Here is a 25,057-nt window from a genome sequence, read left to right as displayed (position 1 = left end):
CCCTACTCTTACGATAAGTGCCATGGGATCTTTAGTGACCTCAGAGAGTCAGGACACCCGTTTAACGTCCCATCCGAAAGACAGCACCCTATACAGGACAGTGTCCCCAATCACTGCCCTGGGGCATTGGGATATTTTTTAGACCAGAGGAAAGAGTGCCTCCTACTGGCCCTCCAACACCACTTCCAGCAGCATCTGGTCTCCCATCCAGGGACTGACCAGGACCAACCCTGCTTAGCTTCAGAAGCAAGCCAGCAGTGGTATGCAGGGTGGTATGCTGCTGGCTATAACAATGCCCCAGTATAACTGTGGCATTGAGTAGGTCAGGAGCCATTTGGAGTGGGTCTGTGTACTTTTCCATGTGAATATTAGTCAACAAAAATTAGAATATTATCTGACCATGACTACAAGGTCTGATAGGAATTCAGGGAACTCAGTAAGGAACATGGCTTCATGGCAGCAGTGCATCCATCTGCAAAATGTTTTTTTCAGCAGGATAATGCCCCATGCCACAAGGCTAGGATTGTCCAGGAATGGCTCCACGAACATGACAGTGAATTCAGCTTACTGTAGTGGCCTGCCTAGAACCCAGATCTCAATCCAATTAACCATCTGTGGGATGAGATGGAACCAGCTATTCAAGGTAGAGATCCACTACCAGCCAACTTGAAACAACTATGGGAAGCATTGGAATCAACATGGACCAGCATCCTTGTGGAATGTTTTCGACACTTTATAGAGTCCACGCCCCGAAAGAAAATGTAGGCTGTTCTGAGGGCTAAAGGGGGTGTAACTCAATACAAGGAAGGTGCGCCTAATGTTTTGTACACTCAGTGTATATCACATATGTTACCAAATGAGGCATACATTATCTCAAACAAGTTCCATATAAATCAAATTTATGAGTATGTGTGTGTGTTTCGTGTAATATTGCCTGGGCTAAAAAGGGCAAAAAAGCATTCAGTTGGAATATCGTGATACAAAAGTTACACCATATAATTTATTGGATTATTTATTTGATAATATTTTCTTCATACATTCTTGTCCTGTCTAGTGCCTTGCTCCAGGAGGGCTATTTGCATAGAGAGGACACTTTGCATTGGCATCACATGCTTCAGTGGTCTGGGAGTGTTTATATCCATACCACTTCAGTCACTTCAGTCATGAAGTTTAACACTTCATGACTGAGAGCTGTTCTTCATGACAACAGAACCCACAACAACCATGACTTTTATCACTTTCTTCATCTGGACACTTGCTTTATGCTTTCAAGGTTAACATTTTCTGAATCTATTTTTGAACAATTATGAAATCTACACCATCGACATGTACAGGATATCAATGTTAACATTTCTATTCAGAACTATTCATTACTATGTGTAATATTTAATTCATATACATGTTTTTATTCTATGTTTCAGAATCCAGAGGACAGTACACTGTGACTCAGACTCCTGCAGTGAAAGCTGTTCTCCCAGGACAGACAGTCTCTCTGAACTGTAAAACCAGCAGTAATGTGTATGCCAATATCTACCTAGCCTGGTACCAACAGAAACCTGGAGGAGCTCCTAAACTCCTTATTTACTATGCTAAAACACTTCAGTCTGGGACTCCATCTAGATTCAGTGGCAGTGGATCTCATAGTGACTTCACCCTGACCATCAGTGAAGTCCAGGCTGAAGATGCAGGAGATTACTACTGTCAGAGTTTCCATGGTGATATGGTGTTCACACAGTGATACAGAGCCATACAAAAACCTCTCTCAGTCAGACTGCAGAGTGACTGTACTGTTACAGCTGGGACCTACTGCAGGTGTTGAGTGGGAAGAGACAGTGACATGGAACACTGATCACTCGATGAGGTCAACTGTGTCATGTGACAATATGGTTAGACATTATTCAGATCACATGAAAATTATTAACATTATCATCATGGTTATAACTTATATTATTTTTCATCATGGTCTGAAAGTGTATATAAATGTTATTTATAGATATGAAACACAATACCTGTCCATATGTAAAGCAAGATCTACAGTAGTAAAACAAAAGGTGTTATGACTTCAACATTACTTCAAAGTTACAATCACTTCAGCCCCCTAAATCAAGTCCTCATATGGACCTCAACCAAATGTCTGATTTAAATGGATGTGATCTTCTAGCATTATATTAACTGCTTCAATGAGCGGATTACTGTCACGCCCTGGCCTTATTATTCTTTGTTTTCTTTATTATTTTAGTTAGGTCAGGGTGTGACATGGGTAATGTTTATGTTTTGTTGGTTTTGGGTGTTTATTTGGTAAAGGGGTTATGGGGTGTAGTAGATGGTTTTGTGTTGAGTGTATATGTCTAGCGTTGTCTATGTTGGTTAGTTATCTAGGAGAGTCTATGGTTACCTGAATGAGTTCCCAATTAGAGACAGCTGATTTCGGTTGTCTCTGATTGGGAGCCTTATTTAGGGTAGCCATAGGCTCTCATTGGTTGTGGGTAATTGTCTATGTAAGAACGTTTGTAGCCTGTTTGTATGTGCACAACGTTTGTAGCTTCACGGTCGTTTTGTTGTTTTGTATAGTTTTGTTAAAGTGTTTCGTGTCGTGTTCATCTTCGTCTTTTAAATAAAGAAAAGAGAAGATGTATTCATATCCAGCTGCGCCTTGGTCCTCATTCTCTCCAGTACACGATCGTGACAGAATTACCCACCATAGGACCAAGCGGCATGGAAGGCGGCAACAGGACCTACCCACAAAGGATTTCTGGACATGGGAGGAGATACTGGATGGTAAGGGGCCGTGGGATCAACCTGGAGAATATCGCCTCCCTCGTGAAGAGCTGGAGGCAGCGAAAGCCGAGAGGAGGCGATATGAGGAGGCAGCACGGAGACAAGGCTGGAAGCCCGTGAGTACAACCCAAAAATTTCTTGGGGGGGGGCCTTAAAGGGAGTGTGGCGAAGTCAGGTAGGAAACCTGCGCCTACTCCCTGTACTTACCGTGGAGAGCGAGAGTACGGGCAGACACCGTGTTACGCAGTAGAGCGCACGGTGTCTCCTGTACGCGTGCATAGCCCGGTTCGGTACATTTCAGCTCCACGTATCGGCCGGGCTAGACTGAGCGTTGAGCCATATGTCATGAAGCCGGCCCAACGCATCTGGTCACCAGTGCGTCTCCTCGGGCTGGCGTACATGGCACCAGCCTTACGCATGGTGTCCCCGGTTCGCCTACATAGGCCGGTGCGGGTTATTCCACCTCTCCGCACTGGTCAGGCGACGGGGAGCATAGAACCAGGTAAGGTTGGGCAGGCTCGGCGTTCAAGGGAGCCAGTACGCCTGCACGGTCCGGTATTTCCGGCGCCACCTCCCCGCCCCAACCCAGTACCACCAGTGCCTCCTCCACGCACTAGCTATATGGTGCGTGTCTCCAGCCCTTTACCACCAGTGTCTAAACCACGCACCAAGCCTCCTGTGTGTCCCCAGAGTCCTGTGCGTCCTGTTGCTGCTCCCCGCACTAGCCCTGAGATGCGTGTCCCCAGCCCGGTGCCACCAGTCCCGGCACCACGCACCAGGCCTACAGTGCGCCTCAGCCGGCAGGAGTCTGCCGTCTGCACAGCGTTGACTGAACTGCTCGTCTCCCCAGCGCCATCTGAGCCATCCGTCTCCCCAGCGCCATCTGAGCCATCCGTCTCCCCAGCGCCATCTGAGCCATCCGTCTGCAATGAGCCTGCAAAGCCGCCCGTCTGCCATGAGCCTGCAAAGCCGCCCGTCTGCCATGAGCCCACTGAGCCGTCCGCCAGACAGGAGCCGCTAGAGCCGTCCGCCAGACAGGAGCCGCTAGAGCCGCCAGCCAGACAGGATCTGCCAGAGCCGCCAACCAGACAGGATCTGCCAGAGCCGCCAACCAGACAGGATCTGCCAGAGCCGCCAACCAGACAGGATCTGCCAGAGCCGCCAACCAGACAGGATCTGCCAGATCAGTCAGCCAGCCATGAGCAGCCAGATCCGTCAGCCAGCCATGAGCAGCCAGATCCGTCAGCCAGCCATGAGCAGCCAGATCCGTCAGCTAGCCATGAGCAGCCAGATCCGTCAGCTAGCCATGAGCAGCCAGATCCGTCAGCTAGCCATGAGCAGCCAGATCCGTCAGCTAGCCATGAGCAGCCAGATCCGTCAGCTAGCCATGAGCAGCCAGATCCGTCAGCCAGCCATGAGCAGCCAGATCAGTTAGCCAGCCATGAGCAGCCAGATCAGTTAGCCAGCCATGAGCAGCCAGATCAGTTAGCCAGCCATGAGCAGCCAGATCAGTTAGCCAGCCATGAGCAGCCAGATCCGTTAGCCAGCCATGAGCAGCCAGATCTGTCAGCCAGCCATGGGCCGTCCCTCAGTCCGGAGCTGCAGTCCCTCAGTCCGGAGCTGCCATTCCTCAGTCCGGAGCTGCCATTCCTCAGTCCGGAGCTGCCATTCCTCAGTCCGGAGCTGCCCCTTACCCTGGTGCTGCCCCTTACCCTGGTACTGCCCCTGACCCTGGTACTGCCCCTTACCCTGGTACTGGTCCTTAGTCCGGAGCTGTCCCTTAGTCCGGAACTCCCCCTTAATGCAATGGGGTTAATGTGGAGGGGGGTCGTTTGGAGGAAGCCTAGGAGGTGGTTAGGTACTGTGGTGACGTGGGGACTACGACCAGAGCCGGAGCCGCCACCGTGGAGGGGAGCCCACCCAGACCCTCCCCTAGACTGTGTATGGTGCGCCCGGAGTTCGCGCCTCAAGGGGGGGGTTATGTCACGCCCTGGCCTTATTATTCTTTGTTTTCTTTATTATTTTAGTTAGGTCAGGGTGTGACATGGGTAATGTTTATGTTTTGTTGGTTTTGGGTGTTTATTTGGTAAAGGGGTTATGGGGTGTAGTAGATGGTTTTGTGTTGAGTGTATATGTCTAGCGTTGTCTATGTTGGTTAGTTATCTAGGAGAGTCTATGGTTACCTGAATGAGTTCCCAATTAGAGACAGCTGATTTCGGTTGTCTCTGATTGGGAGCCTTATTTAGGGTAGCCATAGGCTCTCATTGGTTGTGGGTAATTGTCTATGTAAGAACGTTTGTATGTGCACAACGTTTGTAGCTTCACGGTCGTTTTGTATAGTTTTGTTAAAGTGTTTCGTGTCGTGTTCATCTTCGTCTTTTAAATAAAGAAAAGAGAAGATGTATTCATATCCAGCTGCGCCTTGGTCCTCATTCTCTCCAGTACACGATCGTGACAATTACTGACTATTAGATATGTGAATGAGACATAATGCTGGACTCAGCCATGAGACAACAATAGACACTACATACACCATATGCCAGGGTTAGGGTACATTCCATTTACATTCCAGTCAATTCAGGAAGTATACTGAAACTCAAATTCCATTTCTTTTATTTCAATTGGAGTTTGGTTAGCTTTTTGAGTTGACTGGAATTTAAATGGAATTAACGCCAAACCTGCAATTTACACTACAGTATCTACACTATCTCCACTACATACACTATCCTAATACAGAAAGTATAATATCAATTTTATCTGTCATTAATTAGATGGTGGCATATCTGTTATGTATCCCTCACCGAATCCACGATATAGAGGTAAAACCGATCCACTCCCTCACATCTGACCCAGTACAGGGTATTTCAGGCAGTGAAACTGGTCAACTGCTAGACTGGTAGCTGTGGGAGTGAAATTGAGAGTTTCATAGACGGGGATGGGGGGGTTCTGCTTGTCCCAGAATAGAGCATCACTGTCACCAGATGTTCACCCTGTTCACAGGGGGTTGGAGGTAGAGAAGACTCTACTCTATATTTTGAAGTTGTGACATTTGTAATATTAGTACTTTTTAAAATGTATTTATCTTCAATTCACAGACGATAACACACGTGAGAGTCCAAGATATCGGTTGACTGTTTGATAGTTCTTTCATTACTGTAAAGTCTTCCAAGTCAAACAGGTCTGACACAGACTCAGTATTCTGATGGATAAAGACAGTCATCAACTACTACCATGGCAGAACCTCTTCTATTATATCAAGTATATTGTGATAGTATTAATTTCTGGTCATTGATGATGTTCAGTGAGAATGTTTTCAAGGACACCATTAATCAGCCTTACTGAATACATTTATTTTCCCAGACTATTACAAATATACAGTATCTTTTATGCAGTTTATTAAAAGAAACAACACAAATACGCATTCCAAAAATAAATGTTTATTTTAATCCATTATTACATAATTGAAGCATCAAAGCAAACCATGATAATGAATAAAATCAAATCACATCAAATCTAAAACAAACAAAATCTCAAGCTACCGAATTGATTGACACATGAACTCAAGCCCCCTGTTAGTCTACACTAGAGTGATCACTAAATCAGAGAATGACTGATTTTAGAACAAAGCAGGTCAAAGCACCAGCAGCCTCTATCCACAAGTGTGTGACTGATGAGTCCTACCCAGAACAGTCAGCCCTCCTCAGGATCTGGGTGACTGGAGGCTGGGAGCTCTGGTGGGCCTCACAGGTCACCTCTCCTGCCTTGGTCCACTCCTGGGCAGTGAGAGTCAGGGTGCTGCTCCAGCTGTACAGACCGTCCTTCTCCAGGACTTTGTGACTGGCCTCCTGCTTCTTGCTGTTGCCGTCCACTTTCCAGTTCATGGTCCAGTCTGAGGGAAAGCCCTTGTTGGCCAGACATGTCAGTGTGGCTGTTGTTTTACTGGACAGCTCCTCACTAGAGGGGGGCAGGACGGTGAGGGTGGGGGAACTGTTACCTCGAAGAAACAAAACACATCAACCACATCAAAACAAAGTACTTTGGAAATGACTTTTAAAATTGTATATGAATATATAAGTTACATTGCTAAAAGATGTGAAGAAAATACAAACAGAAATAGGATATGAAGTAGATAGCAAGTATAAAGTTTGCAAGCAGAAAGCGTACAGTATGCAACTACTGGGCAAAACTGGTTGAATCAATGTTGTTTCCACATAATTTCAACCCCAAAAATCTATGGTATTGAATCAATGTGGAAAACTGATTGGATTTGCAAAAATTCATCAACGTAATGGCATTTTGTCTTTTTTCCCCAAAACTTTTAACCTAAATCCAATGACGTGATATCTATTGTTGATTTCACATTGAATTCAATTTAGTTGACAACTCAACCAAATGTAAATCAAAATAAAACGTTGAACTGACGTCTGTGACCAGTGGGAAGTGTTATATTTTTTTCTGATCAGAATAACCTTATATTTATAGTATTTTGCAGAATCCCCATTAACAGTGAAGGCTGTCATGAACTGAATGCAAAGACGACTACAATAAAATATACTATAGTTACCATACCAGAATAAGAGTTATATAGTCTGCAATCATACAAATCGAACATGCAAATAAATGCCAACAATGTAACATTTTGATTAAATAAACTGTTGAAAGAAGGCTCAGTCAAAAGCAATATATATAACAATCTTTTTGGAAAGTGAAATATCTCAAACCTAAATGTTTTAATTAGGCATTAAAACTTCTTGTCAATAGGGGGGCGCTGTTTCCACTTTGGAAAAAATCGTGCCCAAATTAAAATGCCTCATACTCTATTCTTGCTCGTACAATATGCATATTATTATTACTATTGGATAGAAAACACTCTCAAGTTTCTAAAACCGTTTGAATTATATCTGTGAGTAAAACAGAACTCATTCTGCAGCAAACTTCCTGACAGGAAGTGAAAAATCTGAAATTGAGGCTCTGTTCCAGGGCTTCCCTATTAATTTCCTTGAAATCTATGGATAGACATGCACTTCAAACGCCTTCCACTAGATGTCAATAGGCTGTGAGAGGTGGAATGGGGTGTCTAGCTTTATTTGAGACCGGATGAGAGCTTTTGGAATGACGTGTCCACAGATTTCCTTTGTGCAGCAAGGCGCGGGAAGGGCAGCAGGATTGGCTTCTGAAAAGCGTTCGGTATAGACGTGTAATATCTCCGGCTTTGATTTTACTTGATAAATGTGACAATATCATCATAAAGTATGTTTTTTCAATATAGTTTTATCAGAATTTTCACCGTTGATCGGGAGTTTTGGCGTTTTGCGTTGTTTGCGTCGAGGGATTCTGGACAGCTTCGTGCCACTTGGCTAGCTTTGGTTGCTAATTCTATAGGAGAAGAGGACATTCTAAAACCAAACAACGATTGTTCTGGACAAAGGACCCCTTGTACAAGATTCTGATGGAAGCTCAGCAAAAAGTAGGAACCATTTATGATGTTATTTCGTATTTCTGTGGAAAATGTTTACTACTATTATCCAGCGTTTTGGCGGGCGCTGTCTCGCTATAACGTAAGCTGTATGTCGTACTAAAGTTATTTTAAAAAATCTAACACGGCGATTGCATTAAGAACTAGTGTATCTTTCATTTGCTGTACAACATGTATTTTTTAGTAAAGTTTATGTTGAGATATTTGATTAGATTAGGTGACTGTCCAAAATATCTCCGGACAATTTGGTGCATTTTGGCTACGTATTCACATTGTAAAACCAGGATTTGTAGCTATAAATATGCACATTTTCGAACAAAACATATATGTATTGTGTAACATGATGTTATAGGACTGTCATCTGATGAAGTTTGGTAAGGTTAGTGAATAATTTAATATGTTTTGCTGGGTTTTGCAATCGCTACATTTTGCTGCTGATAAATGCGTTTGTGTGGTTGACTATTGTGGTAAGCTAATATATTGCTATATTGTGTTTTCGTTGTAAAACACTTAAAATATCTGAAATATTGGCTGGATTCACAAGATGTTCATCTTTCATTTGCTGTACACCATGTATTTTTCATAAATGTTTTATGATGAGTATTTATATATTTCACGTTGCTCTCTATAATTATTCTGGCTGCTTCGGTGTTATTTGAGATGGTAGCTGCAATGTAAAACTATGATTTTATACCTCAAATATGCACATTTTCGAACAAAACATAGATTTATTGTATAACATGTTATAAGACTGTCATCTGATGAAGTTGTTTCTTGGTTAGTGACTAATTATATCTCTATTTGGTCGGTTTTGTGATAGCTACCTATGCGGTAAAGAAATTGTGAAAATATACGGTTGAGTCTTTTGCTATCGTGGTTAGCTAATAGAAATACATATTGTGGTTTCGCTGTAAAACATTTAAAAAATTGGAAATGATGGCTGGATTCACAAGATGTTTATCTTTCATTTGCTGTATTGGACTTGTGATTTCATGAAAATTTAATTATATGATATCCCTGTCGCATTAGGCTAGGCTATGCTAGTCAGCTTTTTTGATGGGGGAGATCCCGGATCCGGGTTTGTTGAATCAGACAAACGTCAAGAAACTTACTTCCAACATCAAGTCTGGTGCCGCTACCAAAAGTGGACCACAGTGATACAACCCCAATTACTGCTGGTACAAAAACCTCCCAGTCATTGAGCAAGCTGAACACTTACATGTTTTAGACTGTGGTTTAAATCATGAACTCATATGAATACTGGCCAAATATAATGCTTTACTCTTAATTTGAAAAAAAGAAATATGAAAAAAATACAGTTTTATTAATTAAAAAATATAAAGTTATAAAGCAAAGGAAACATTTCTCAACATAAAGTAATAGAATCAAAAGTGAAAAAAGTTGTTAATTTTGGTGTTAATTTACTTCCAACATCTAGTCTGGTGCCGCTACCAAAAGTCCACCACAGTGATACAACCCCTAAATAAAACCTCTCTGTGTTGTGATGCTGCAGATGTTACAGTGAAGATCACTCATACAGAATCACATTACACACAAATACCATTTAACATCTGTCAAGGTAAAATAAACACTTCATATGAGATGTTTTTACAATTCATAAAAATATAAATTGTATTTTAAATCCAATGTTTGTATTTTGTCTTTTTTCTGTGTATCAGATATCCTCTTAGGAACAGAACAGTCAGTGTTCAACATTCAATCCAACATTTGTGTTCCTCCATTTTGTCCATGTGAAAGAGAGGAGAAAAAGCAACAGCGGTAATATTGATTCATGTTGTGTATATTCCTTGTTTATCTCAGATATATCTCTGGTTGTAAAGTCACAAAGAACAGACACCACTACCAGAGGAATCCTACCAGCGTTAGTTTAGAGAAGTGTTCACTAACTGATTTGAGGAACTTACATAAGAGACCAAGCATGAGTGAACTGACAGTTAGCGCTCTATTCAATCTACATGGCTGAAGCCTTTAAATTTCAATTGGGCGCTAGTGCTGAACTTTAAAAGTTTAAGTGGTGTGGCAGAAAACTTGTCATATACAATATAGTAAAAATTTGCTGTTTGTTGTTATACAAGCTAACATGTGGAGGATAAAATATACTCTTAATGATGGGAGCCTACTTGGAAACTGAAATAGATTTGAAACTGGAATATGCAAATTCCCACTAGAGTGTATGAACATATGGGTTTAACATGTCATGACAACAGAACCCACAACAACAATGACTTTGATCACCATCTTCAGCCTCTGTTCAAATTGTATCGCTGAAGCATTACAGATTGCACGATAGAAATGTAAAGATAATTTGGGATTGAGCTGACATGTTATATTTACGTCAATTACTGTAGAAGACACTCTTATCCACAGAAGCAATTAGTTTTGAGTGCCTTGCTCAATAGGCACATTGGCAGATTATTCACGGAGTCGGCTCGGGGATTCAAACCAGCAACCTCTTAACCGCTAGGCTACCTGCCACCCCATATGCAGTGTTTACCGTGAATGAAGTCACCGCTAACGCAGGAACATTGCCTTTACATTTCAATCACGCTGTAATGCTGAACTTCCGCAATACAGATTGAGTAGATTCCATCATCTTGATGCTCGCCATTTGCTTTCAATGTAAAGTTGCTATTGAATTCTAAAGCATATTATGTTCCAGAAAACTGATCTTAGATGGAATGTCACGACTTCCGCCGAAGTCGGTCCCACGTTCGGGCGGCGTTCGACGTCATCGGCCTTCTAGCCATCACCGATCCACTTTTCATTTTCCATTTGTTTTGTCTTTGTTTTACACACCTGGTTTCAATTCCCCAATTACATGTTCATTATTTAACCCTCTGTTTTCCCCATGGTTTTTGTACGTGATTGTTTTATGTTCGGTCCGTTATTGTGGGCTCTGTATTACGACATGTTATTGGAATATTTGAGTAAAGTTACTTGTGTTACTCATCTCTGCTGTCCTGCGCCTGACTCCTCTGCACCAGCTACACCCAGACCACTACATGGAATCTGATCTTGACAATGTGCTGTTCTTTTATCAGTATCCAGATGGCAGATCACTGTAACTCAGACTCCTGCAGTGAAAGCTGTCCTTTCAGGTCGCATACTGTAGTTACTCTCCACTGCTGTAAAACCAGCAGTAATCCATTAAAGTATTAACATTAAAGTATGTTTTTTCAATATAGTTTTATTAGATTATTGAATTTTTTTCGGGACGTTAGGTGTGTTGCTTTGTCTGCATATGTTCAGGAAGGATAGCTTCGCGCCACTTGGCCAGTGTGCTTGCTAATTCAAGAGGGAAAAACGAAGTTCTAATACCAAACAAAGACGGTTCTGGACAAAGGACCCCTTGTACAACATTCTGATGGAAGATCACCAAAAGTAGGACCCATTTTGGGATGCAATTTCATATATCTGTCGAACTGTGTACTATTAGTTTTGCGCTCAGGTTTTGAGCTTTCCCTTACCATAACTAAGCCTTATGTCGTAATGAAGATATTTTTAGAATTCTAACACTGCGATTGCATTAAGAACTAATGAATCTATTGTTTCCTATACAACATGTATTTTTTTGTAATGTTTATGAATAGCTATTTGGTCAGAATAGGTGAGAGTCTAATAGAAATATCTGCACATTCTGGGAAAAAAAGATGCTACGTTAGCATATTGTATAACCACTGATTTCAGCTCTAAATATGCACATTTTCGAACAAAACATAAGTGTATGTATAACCTGATGTTATAGGACTGTCATCTGAGGAAGGTTTATGAAGGTTAGTGAAATTGAATATCTTTTGCTGGTTTATTCGCTAACGCTAACGTGCCTATTGCTATCGCTAACGTGCCTTGATGAATGAATGCGGTAGTGTGGTAGGCTATTGCAGTAAGCTAATATAATGCTATATTGTGTTTTCGCTGTAAAACACTTAAAAAATTGGAAATATTGTCTGGATTCACAAGATGTTTGTCTTTAATTTCCTGTACACCATCGATTTTTCAGAAATGTTTTATGATGAGTATTTAGGTATTTCACGTTGGTCTCTATAATTACTCTGGCTGCTTCGGTGCTATTTTTGACGGTAGCTGTGATGTTAGCTGCATTGTAAAACTGATTTATACCTCAAATATGTAAATTTTTCGAACAAAACATCGATTTATTGTGTAACATGTTATAGGACTGTCATCTGATGAAGTTGTTTCTAGGTTAGTTTGGTTAGATCTTGGTTAGGTAGGTTGGTTTTGTGCATGCTACCTGTGCTGTGAAAAATGTCTGTCCTTTTTTGTATTTGGTGGTGAGCTAACATAAATATACGTGGTGTTTTCGCTGTAAAACATTTAAAAAATCGGACATGTTGGCTGGATTCACAAGATGTGTATCTTTCATTTGCTGTATTGGACTTGTTAATGTGTGAAAGTTAAATATTTCAAAAAAATATTTTTTGAATTTCGCGCTCTGGCTTTTCAGTGGAATGTGGGAGGAGTTCCGCTAGCGGAACCCCGGAGCCAGACAGGTTAAGATATTCTAATTAGAATACAGCTGTAGACAGAAGTCAAAGATCAAACATACAACTTATGTATCTCCTGAGTTCTGAAAAATAGGAAAGGTCCAAGTTGCTTTAATATGCTTGCAGTCAACCCCTAGTGATGTAACTGCCACCTTCTACTCATGACACCAAGCCCATGCATATACAGCAATACAAACTTGCAGGAGAGAACAATAGTTCCAGTGTTTTCTAAGGGCTCAGCAGTAATTTTCCACTCCCCAAGTTGCTTTATAGTGGAAAGTCTGACTTGTCTTTATCTCTTTCACTCCCCTGCAGGGTTCTGTGTCTATGAATCTCTTTTAGTCTTGATGCACTTTCTCACAGACACCCTGTTTTGATTGCAATAACTCACACATCTCTCAGACCATTTCATATAAGAGGCAGAGACTAGAAAAGAACTGTGGAACAATATCGAACCTTATAATGCATATACACTGCTCAAAAAATTAAAGGGAACACTTAAACAACACAATGTAACTCCAAGTCAATCACACTTCTGTGAAATCAAACTGTCCACTTAGGAAGCAACACTGATTGACAATAAATATCACATGCTGTTGTGCAAATGGAATAGACAAAAGGTGGAAATTATAGGCAATTAGCAAGACACCCCCAATAAAGGAGTGGTTCTGCAGGTGGTGACCACAGACCACTTCTCAGTTCCTATGCTTCCTGGCTGATGTTTTGGTCACTTTTGAATGCTGGCGGTGCTTTCACTCTAGTGGTAGCATGAGACGGAGTCTACAACCCACACAAGTGGCTCAGGTAGTGCAGCTCATCCAGCATGGCACATCAATGCGAGCTGTGGCAAGAAGGTTTGCTGTGTCTGTCAGCGTAGTGTCCAGGGCATGGAGGCGCTACCAGGAGACAGGCCAGTACATCAGGAGACGTGGAGGAGGCCGTAGGAGGGCAACAACCCAGCAGCAGGACCGCTACCTCCGCCTTTGTGCAAGGAGGAGCACTGCCAGAGCCCTGCAAAATGACCTCCAGCAGGCCACAAATGTGCATGTGTCTGCTCAAATGGTCAGAAACAGACTCCATGAGGGTGGTATGAGGGCCCGACGTCCACAGGTGGGGGTCGTGCTTACAGCCCAACACCGTGCAGGACGTTTGACATTTGCCAGAGAACACCAAGATTGGCAAATTCGCCACTGGCGCCCTGTGCTCTTCACAGATGAAAGCAGGTTCACACTGAGCACATGAGCACATGTGACAGACGTGACAGAGTCTGGAGACGCCGTGGAGAACGTTCTGCTGCCTGCAACATCCTCCAGCATGACCGGTTTGGATGTGGGTCAGTCATGGTGTGGGGTGGCATTTCTTTGTGGGGCCGCACAGCCCTCCATGTGCTCGCCAGAGGTAGTCTGACTGCCATTAGGTGCCGAGATGAGATTCTCAGACCCCTTGTGAGACCATATGCTGGTGCAGTTGGCCCTGGGTTCCTCCTAATGCAAGACAATGCTAGTGCATGTGGCAATGCATGTGGTTGGAGTGTGTCAGCAGTTCCTGCAAGAGGAAGGCATTGATGCTATGGACTGGCCCGCCCGTTCTCCAGACCTGAATCCAATTGAGCACATCTGGGGCATCATGTCTCGCTCCATCCACCAACGCCACGTTGCACCACAGACTGTCCAGGAGTTGGCGGATGCTTTAGTCCAGGTCTGGGAGGAGATCCCTCAGGAGACCATCCGCCACCTCATCAGGAGCATGCCCAGGCATTGTAGGGAGGTCATACAGGCACGTGGAGGCCACACACACTACTGAACCTCATTTTGACTTGTTTTAAGGACATTACATCAAAGTTGGATCAGCCTGTAGTGTGGTTTTCCACTTTAATTTTGAGTGTGACTCCAAATCCAGACCTCCATGGGTTGGTAAATTTGATTTCCATTGATAATTTTTGTGTGATTTTGTTGTCAGCACATTCAACTATGTAAAGAAAAAAGTATTTAATAAGAATATTTCATTCATTTAGATCTAGGATGTGTTATTTTAGTGTTCCCTTTATTTTTTTGAGCAGTGTATATACCGGCCTGTGTTTTAACCTCAAGTCAGAGGCCAGGGCTTTAAATGACGGGTCCAAACCCAACCGTGCACGGATTTCGGCGTACTATCTTCGGATGACAGAGGCAAGGTTTGGAAATCCGCTCGAAGGACCAATTGTCAAGGGAATTTAATAATTCCTTTATGTGCTCATTAATTAAAATCCCTCTGTCTGTTTCTAAGAATTTGTAAGATCCTTATTAACATAAAATAGACAGGGAACAGTCTTATTAAAAATAAATAATAGTATTTATTCTCGGAGCACGCTCCCATTTAACCATAAACAACAGTTTATATACAGAATATGACGTCATTGGTTACAGAGACTATCATCAAGGAGAGGGGGTACAAAAATGATCAGATTAATATTGCCATTGAGAAAATTCAAAACAAAACGAGACATGACCTTTTTCAAGGGCAGTCTCGCAAAAAGACGCATTCTTGTTTTCTAACTACCCGCTATTCAAAGCGCTCTGAACAAATTAAGGGAATCATTCACAAACATTGGCACATTCTAAAATCCGATGATAGTCTCGGTAATGTGTTTTCAGACCTTCCCTTGGTCGTGTTTTCGCGGGGCAGAAATCTCAGAGACCAATTGGTACACCCTGATTTGCCACCCCAAGATGTTCCTGAACAACGTCTATTTGCGCCCATACTGAATGGAAATTATAAGTGTAATAGCTGTGCTCAATGCAATGGCACTTATAAATGCAGATCCTTCAAACACCCACAAACAGGGAAATCGATCCCAATCAAAGGTATTATTACATGCTCCACTAAGGCAGTTATTTATCTTATAACTTGTCCTTGTGGTAAAAATTATGTGGGTAAAACAAAGCGTGAATTAAAAGTACGTATCTCAGAGCATCGTAGCACCATTAGGTGCCAAAACTTGACCTACCCAGTTGCGGCCCACTTTTTGGAGGCAGGCCACTCGATTTCGTCTCTGCGTTATATTGGCACCGAACATGTCACCCTCCCTAGGAGAGGGGGTGACCTTGATAATTTATTGTTAAAACGAGAGGCTGCTTGGATCTTTAATTTAAAGACCCTTGCTCCCTTCGGTCTTAACGTGGACTTTGATCTGAAGCCATTCTTGTGATTGTTGTTATTGTTGTGACTTTACCATTGTGGTTGTTTGTAGGCTTGTGTGGTCTTAAGTGAGTCTATGATCGTATGCTATCCATTTGTATTCATTGTATGCTGCTCTTTCTATGTCATTTTAATATTTGAGGTAATTAACCAATGATATTAGGCCACTCTTGGCCATGATTATAGACACCTGTGTGTCTTGACACTATATATAAACGAGTCATCCCGCAGTGTCTGTGATTGTACCCTGATGAAGACAGCTTGCCTGTCGAAACGTTGGTAAATTAAATATTTTTGCATCTGAGCTCTTAGAGTGTGCGGCTCTCCTTTATTTTTAAGCTCACCACCATATCCCAAATAACACAGCCATTTTTCACAGCAAAGATAGCTTTCACAAAACCCACAAATAGAGATAAAATTAATCACTAACCTTTGAACAACTTCATCAGATGACAGTCATATGACATCATGTTATACAATACATTTATGTCTTGTTCGAAAATGTGCATATTTATAGCCACAAATCGTGGTTTTACATTGGCGCTATGTTCAGAAATGGCTCCAAAACAGCCAGAATAATTACAGAGAGCAACGTGAAATACATAAATACTCATCATAAGATTTTGATGAAAAATACATGTTGTACACATAATTAAAGATAAACATCTTGTGAATCCAGCCAACATGTCCGATTTTTGAAATGTTTTACAGCGAAAACACAACATATATTTATGTTAGCTCACCACAATATCCAAAAACACACCGCCATTTTTTTCACAGCAAAGAGAGTAGTAACAAAACCACAAATAGAGATAAAATTAATCACTAACCTTTGAACAACTTCATCAGATGACAGTCATATGACATCATGTTATACAATACATTTATGTTTTGTTCGAAAATGTGCATATTTATAGCCACAAATCGTGGTTTTACATTGGCGCCATGTTCAGAAAGGGCTCCAAAATATCCGGAGACATTTTAGAGAGCCACGTCATCTAACAGAAATACTCATCATAAACTTTGATGAAAAATACATGTTGTACATATAATTAAAGATACACTGGTTCTTAATGCAACCGCTGTGTTAGATTTAAAAAAAATAACTTTAGTAAATAGCACAGCATGCAATAATCTGAGACAGCGCTCAGCCATTCTCCGCCATGTTGGAGTCAACAGAGTCAACAGAAGTACGAAATAACATCATAAATATTCCCTTACCTTTGATGAACTTTCATCAGAATGCAGTGCCAGGAATCCTAGTTCCACAATAAATCATTGTTTTGTTTTATAATGTCCATTACTTCTGTCGAATTAGCAACTTTGGCTAGCATGTGTAGTTCATGTGTCCAAAGAACTTTACGCAAATGAACGAAAACTTCAAAAAGTGATATTACAAATCGAATAAACTGGTCAAACTCAGTTGAGAATCAATCTTCAGGATGTTTTTCTCATATATATCCAATAACGTCCCAGACGGAGCATTTCTTCATGTCTAGATAACACATTGCAGACAAGGAAATGACATTCCCACTGCGTGGCCAAGAACTGGCAATATGCCTGACCTGTCACTCCAGAGGCTCTCATTCGGTCCCACATCAGGCTAGACGCTTCATTCCACGTTCTACTGCCTGTTGACATCTAGTGGAAGGCGTATGAAGTGCATACAGATCCATAAATATAAAGCATTTGAATAGGCGATGCCTTTCACAGCTACGCATTTCAGAATTTTCACTTCCTGTTTGGAAATTTGCCTGTCATATGAGTTCTGTTTTACTCACAGATATAATTCAAACCGTTTTAGAAACTTCAGAGTGTTTTCTATCCAATAGTAATAATAATATGCATATCATATGATCTAGGACAGAGTACGAGGCCATTTAATTTGGGCACCAATTCATCCAAAAGTGAAAATGTCGCCCCCTATCCCTATTAACCTCTCTGGCGCAGGCGTTCCGCTAGCGACCCACCTCGACAACATCCAGTGAAATTGCAGAGAGCCAAATTCAAAATACAGAAATACTCATTATAGACATTCATAAACGATACAAGTGTTAAACATCGGCTTAAAGATGAACTTCTTGTTAATCCAGTCACTGTGTCAGATTTCAAAATGGCTTTACGACAAAAGCATACCATGCAATTATCTGAGGACAGCGCCCCGCTTACAAAAGCATACAAACATTTTCAAGCCAAGTAGAGGAGTCACGAAAGTCAGAAATAGCAATAAAATTAATCACTTACCTTTGATTAGCTTCATCTGGTTACAGTCACACAATAAAGGTTTGTTTTGTTCGATAAAGTTCCTCTTTATGTCCCAAAGACTTTTGTTGGCGTGTTTTGTTCAGTAATCCACTGGCTCAATGGCAGTCACGACATGCAGACGAATACATCCTAATAGTACCAGTAAAGTTCGTTGAAACATGTCAAACGATGTTTATAATTAATCCTCAGGTTGTCTATTGTCTAAATAATCGATCATATTTCAACCGGACAATAGCATCTTCAATAGAAAGGAAAAACAACGAATGGCGCGCTATTGGTCAAGCGCGCAAGGGGCTCTGCTTCATTCTGCATGCCACTTACAATATGGTCTCATTCATCCTTGTTTTTAAGAATACAAGCCTGAAACAATGTCTAAAGACTGTTGACATCTAGTGGAAGCAATAGGAACTGCAATCTGGGTCCTAACCCAACACATACTGTATAGCCAGGCAGTTGAAAACTACACACATCAAAAATATCCCACTTCCTGGATGGATTTTCCTCAGGTTTTTGCATGCCATATCAGTTCTGTTATACTCACAGACATTATTTTAACAGTTTTGGAAACTTTAGAGTGTTTTCAATATCCTAGCATATCCTAGCTTCTGGGCCTGAGTAACAGGCAGTTTACTTTGGGCACGCTTCTCATCCAGATGTCAAAATACTGCCCCCAAGTCATAACAAGTTAATTAACGTGGCTTTCGAAGACTTTAGAAAGGTAGGGCAGGATGGATGTAGGTCTGTAACAGTTTGGGTCTTCAGTGTCTCCCCCTTTCAAGAGGGTGATGACCGCTGCAGCTTTACAATCTTTAGGGATCTCAGACGATACAAAAAAAAAGGTTGAACAGGCTAGAAATAGGGGTTGCAACAATTTCTGAGGATAATTTTAGAAAGAAAGGGTCCAAAATGTCTAGCCCAGCTGATTTGTAGGGGTCCAGATTTTGCAGCACTTTCAGAACATCAGCTCTCTGGATTTGGGGGGGGGGGGGGCTTCAGCAAGTTTCTGCGGGGGTTGCAGAGCTGTTGGCCAGGGTAGGGTTAGCCAGGTGGAAAACATAGCCAGCTGTAGAAAAATGCTTATTGAAATTCTTGATTATCGTAGATTTATCGGTGGTGACAGTGTTTCCTAGCCTCAGTGGAGTGGGCAGCTGGGAGGAGGTCCTCTTATTCTCCATAGACTTTAGTGTTTAGTTTGAAAAGCTAGCCTTTGCTTTCCTAACTGCCTGTGTATATTAGTTCCTGACTTCCCTGAAAAGTTCCATATCGCGGGGGCTATTCGATGCTAATGCAGTATGCCACAGGATGTTTTTGTGCTGGTCAAGGGCAGTCAAGTCTGGAGTGAACCAAGGGCTATATCTGTTCTTAGTTCTTCATTTCTTGAATGGGGCATGCTTATTTAAGATGGTGAGGAAATCACTTTTGAAGAACAACCAGGCATTCTCTACTGACGGGATGAGGTCAGTATCCTTCCAGGTCGATTAGAAAGGCCTGCTCGCTGACTTGTTTTAGGGAGCGTTTGACAGTGATGAGGGGTGGTTGTTTGACCGCGGACCCATTACAGAGGCAGGCAATGAGGCAGTGATCTCTGCGATCCTGGTTGAAGACCGCAGAGGTGTATTTGGAGAGCAAGTTGGTCAAGATGATATCTATGAGGGTGCCCATGTTTACGGATTTAGGGTTGTACCTGGTTGGTTCCTTGATAATTTGTGTGAGATTGAGGGTATCTAGCATAGATTGTAGGATGGCTGGGGTGTTAACTTCTTATGGCTGCAGGGGCAGTATTGAGTAACTTGGGAAAAGGTGCCCATTTCAAACGGCCTCGTACTCAATTCTTGCTCGTACAATATGCATATTATTATTACTATTGGATGGAAAACACTCTCTAGTTTCTAAAACCGTTTGAATTATTTCTCTAAGTGAAACAGAACTCCTTCTGCAGCCCACTTCCTATCAGGAAGTGAGATTTCTGAAATCTAGGTCTCTGTTCAAGAGCATGCCTATAAATGGGCATGATACGTATTGGTATACAAACACGTCATACACCTTCCCCTAGATGTCAAGAGGAAGTGAGAGAAGAAATTAGTTGATTATCTTGGTCTGAGGTGGAATAAATCCTCTTGGAGTGACTTGTCCGCCATTTCTTGTTTTTTCGAAAGCGCGAAGTTGGACCTGGAATCGCCTTCTGGAATGCAGTCGTTATAGGCGAATACTATCTCCGGCTTTGATTTTATTTGATACATGTTACAATATCATCGTAAAGTATGTTTTTTCAATATAGTTTTATTAGATTATTGAAATTTATTCGGGACGTTAGGAGTGTTGCGTTGTTTGACTTTGTTCACGAAGGAGAGCTTAGCACCACTTGGCCAGTGTGCTTGCTAATTCAAGAGGGAAAGAGGTCGTTCTGAATCCAAACAAAGACGGTTCTGGACAAAGGACCTCTTGTACAACATTCTGATGGAAGATCAGCAAAAGTAGGACCCCTTTTGGGATAATATTTCATATATCTGTCGAACTGTGCTATCGCTACCGATTACCTGGAATCAATGCTGTTGTGTGTTAGCTATTGTAGTAAGCTAATATAACGCTATATTGTGTTTTCGCTGTAAAACACTTTAAAAAATCGGAAATATTGGCTGTATTCACAAGATCTTTGTCTTTCATTTGCTATACACCATATATTTTCAGAAATGTTTTTGATGAGTATTTAGGTATTTGACGTTGGTGTCTGTAATTACTCTGGTTGCTTCGGTGCTATATCTGACGGTAGCTGTGATGGTAGCATCAATGTAAAACTGATTTATACCTCAAATATGCAAATTTTTCGAACAAAACATAGATTTATTGTGTAACATGTTATAGGACTGTCATCTGATGAAGTTGTTTCTAGGTTACTTTGGTTGGATCTTGGTTAGTTAGATTGGCTTTGTGCATGCTACATGTGCTGTGAAAAATGTCTGTCCTTTTTTCTATTTGGAGTGGGCTAACATAAATATACGTGGTGTTTTCGCTGTAAAACATTTTAAAAATCGGACATGTTGCCTGGATTCACAAGATGTTTATCTTTCAAATGCTGTATTGGACTTGTTAATGTGTGAAAGTTAAATATTTCAAAAAAATATATTTTGAATTTCGCGCTCTGCACTTGAAGTGGCTGTTGTCATATTGAGCCGGCACCGCCCTGCAGCCATAAGAAGTTAAGCATATCCCAGTTTAGATCACCTAACAGTACGAACTCTGAAGATAGATGGGGGGCAATCAATTCACATATGGTGTCCAGGGCACAGCTGGGGGCTCAGGGGGTCTATAACAAGCGGCAACATTGAGAGACTTATTTCTGGAAAGGTGGATTTTTAACCTCTTGGGAATACCCCCCCCCCCCCTTTCAATTTCCGCCTGAAGACATACCCAAATCTAACTGTCTGTAGCTCAGGCCCAGGAGCAAGGATATGCATAATCTTGGTACCATTTGAAAGAAAACACTCTGAAGTTTGTGTAAATGTAAATTGAATGTAGGAGAATATAACACAATAGACCTGGTTTTGATAATACAATGAAAAAAAACATACGTTTTTTAATTTTAATTGTTGTAACATCATAATCAAAATGAACAAGACAAAACTAACATCTAGATATGAATATGGGAACAATTTCAGGGTAAAACATAAGAAGGCAACAGCACTTGTGCAAAGTTTCAGAATGATAACTTCCAAAATGAGTGTGCTACATGACATTTATCATGAGGTCACCCAGGTGTCCCACACAAGTAGCCCAAATGTACCCAAGTGGCCAAATTGGTGAAGGTATACATTCTGAAACAAATAACTATATACAAAATGGTATTCTAACACCCCACCCCCCCAAAAAAATGAAAAAAAACAATGGAAAAAAAAAGTTTGAATTTTTCTTATACATTTTTTCTCTAAAAAATAAATAAAATATACATTTACAAAATAACATGGTTGACTATTTACACTTTCAATATTTGGAAGACCCTCAGTCCTCTATCAAATCAAATGTATTTACATAGCCCTTCTTACATCAGCTAATATCTCAATGTGCTATACAGATACCCGCCCTAAAACCCCAAACAGCAAGCAATGCAGGTGTAGAAGCACGGTGGCTAGGAAAAACTCCCTAGAAAGGCCAAAACCTAGGAAGAAACCTAGAGAAGAACCAGGCTCTGAGGGGTGGCCAGTCCTCTTCTGGCTGTGCTGGGTAGATATCGCAGTGGTTGTAGAGGGTGCAACAGGACAGCACCTCAAGAGTAAAAATGAACAGTTTAGGTTGGGTTCCATAGCCGCAGGCAGAACAGGTGAAACTGGAACAGCAGCAAGGTCGGGTGGACTGGGGACAGCAAGGAGTCATCATGCCAGGGGGTCCTGACGCATGGTCCTGGGGCTCAGGTTCTCAGAGAAAGAAGGAGAGAAAGAGAGAGCATACTTAAATTCACACAGGATAAGACAGGAACAGTACTCCAGATATAACATAACCCCACCCACTTTGCCAAAGCTCTACACAATATTCTGCTGTCGATGCCAGATGCCATAGCAGTCTCTTTCTGATGTAAAGCAAAGGGTCACCGCGCATGTGGTGCATGTGATGGGCGACTTCATCTTACAAACAACACAGCAACGCCTCCATGCTGTGCCCTTTTGGCCCTTAGGCACATCCATGTCTGCACAAATATATCTGGGCAGATGAACACTTGTGGCAGGTGCAGAAGGAACAGGGCTTGGTGCAGTGGTGCTGTAGCCAGCAAGCTCCTTGATGAGCTGCTCTCTGAAGGCTTTCTGTGTGAGGAAGGGCTTTCCACATCTCTTAGCCATTTCCTTGTGTAGGATGAATGCATTCACAACAGCAATGTCGACGAAATGATAGAAGAAAGTCTTGTACCATCGCATTGTCTTATGCAGAACATTATAATAGCCTATCAGCGCATCTGATAGGTCCACACCTCCCATGCTCTTGTTTTAGTCCTTCACTGCAGTTGGAATGGGGACAATTTTGGTGGTCCAATGCCCAGTACCATCCTTGATACGCCGGGCAACATGATCCCCATTGAAGGACTTGTGTATAGTTGAACACATCACGACTTCCCTGGTATCCATCCACTTTACAAAAAGCAGGCCATCTTCACGGATCCATCGCATGGCCCCCCGCTCAGCCCGCTTAGGCATGTCATTCACCTTGGTCTTCGGAAAGCCCACCCGGTTGGTGCGAATGGTGCCACAAGCCCACACTTCCCGCTTCCTCAGGTCTGTGAACAGGGTAGGGCTTGTGTAGAAGTTATCCACAAATAACTTGAAGCCCTTCCCCAGCAGTTGGAAATCCAATAACTCCATCACAGAGTCATAGCTAAGTCCCTTACCAGATGCACAAGTGTTCTTCCCCTCATAGACAAAGAAATTGCATGTGTAGGCACACACAGAATCAGCCAAAACAAACAGCTTGTAACCCCACTTGGTTGGCTTGTTACGCATGTATTGTTTGAGGCCAATTCTGGCCTTTGAGGCTACCATCCTCTCATCGATGGACAGGTTCTGGGCTGGCTGAAAGTAGGTCTTGCAGGCCTCAACAATGCTGGAGTAGAGAGGTTTGATTTTGCACAGTCTATCAAACGATGCTGTGCCTTTTTTCTTGTCATTCTCTTCATCAACCTTTGGGTCACTGATGTGAAGAGCCTGTGTAACAACCAGAAACCTTTTGCAGGACATAACCTTTGAGGGGAAAGGCAGTTGGTAAAGGGATGACGTCTTCCAGTAGTCACTCAGGCTTTTCAGCTTCACCAGCCCCATGTAGATGACCATTGAAAGGTAACAGTAAAAGTCTGACATGGATACGGGCTTCCATGCTACCTTTTTGCCTGCCTACTTCTTCTTCCCAAACTTATTCGTGATAGACACGAGTGAAGCTACAACAGAATGGGTGAAAAACAACTGGAAAAGCTCAAGTGGGCTGTATGTTGTGCTCGCGTTCACCTGAGGTCCAGGCTCCCTTTTCGGTCGGAAAGTTGGCTGGGGTGGCTCCACATCATCTTCCAGGACAGTGTGCCAATGCCCTTCTGTCCCTTCTCTAGCAGGTGGCACACTTCCCCTCTTCCGCCTCTTTGTCGGTGCCTTCACACCGGTAGATGGCCCAGAGACAGCAGGGGTCCGGCTGGAAGAACAAGTTGGCGCTGGGGGCGGTGCTGGGGGCTCCCAGTCGGAATCAGTGCCACTGTGAATCAAAAATTTCAGTTAGACATATGAGCCCTGTATCAACAGGTATAATAAACATATGCATATTTATTTATATATATATAGAGAGAACAGGGAATAGAACAAACACTGGTTTCAAATCATATATGTGGCCATGCTACCATACAATTGTCAAAGTACAGTACACATGCTACATGCTATACAAGCATACCCTCACAATGAATACCCACGTGTATGCTACACATTTGCATATATTGCAACTAAAACGTAAAAACTATCACAAATAACATTTTATATTACAAACAACATTAGCATGACAAGAACTTACCAATCCAAAACGATATCCTCTCCTTCCAAGAAATATGCCTCCGTTTCAGAATCATAAGACGCATCTCCCACAGATTCGTCCTCAGATAACATTTCTGTATCTGTTTCACGATCAAGTTCTTCTAAAATTGCCTCTACATTGCTATATCTAGTCTTGGACTTAGCTTTCCCAGACTTATTAGCCATGATTTTAGATGAAAATAGAGTTGTAGATGCACGTTGCCGAAATACCGCTGTGCGTAATAACTTTCAGTCCTTCCTTGTTGAAATGCAAAGACTGCTGTGGCGCACACGTTCTCCGTGTGAGT

General features: G+C 42.1%; 2 gene segments (V, D, J or C); one reads left to right on the top strand and one right to left on the bottom strand.

Annotated features, from left to right (window-relative positions):
• Positions 1 to 1,185: 1,185 nt before the first annotated feature.
• On the top strand, positions 1,186 to 1,986 carry LOC129838691 (Ig kappa chain V region K29-213-like). The segment is given in 2 exon segments: positions 1,186 to 1,273; positions 1,422 to 1,986. Coding segments are annotated over 2 exon segments (390 nt in total).
• A 4,469-nt stretch (positions 1,987 to 6,455) lies between these two features.
• LOC129838384 (Ig kappa-b4 chain C region-like) lies at positions 6,456 to 23,126 on the bottom strand. The segment is given in 3 exon segments: positions 6,456 to 6,772; positions 9,367 to 9,468; positions 22,931 to 23,126. Coding segments are annotated over 3 exon segments (615 nt in total).
• Between the last annotated feature and the right edge of the window lie 1,931 nt (positions 23,127 to 25,057).

Source organism: Salvelinus fontinalis, chromosome 39 (assembly GCF_029448725.1).
Source record: "Salvelinus fontinalis isolate EN_2023a chromosome 39, ASM2944872v1, whole genome shotgun sequence".
NCBI classification, from domain to species: Eukaryota; Metazoa; Chordata; class Actinopteri; order Salmoniformes; family Salmonidae; genus Salvelinus; species Salvelinus fontinalis.
Note: the sequence above shows the minus strand (reverse complement) of the source record. Positions and strands in the feature narration are given on the sequence as shown.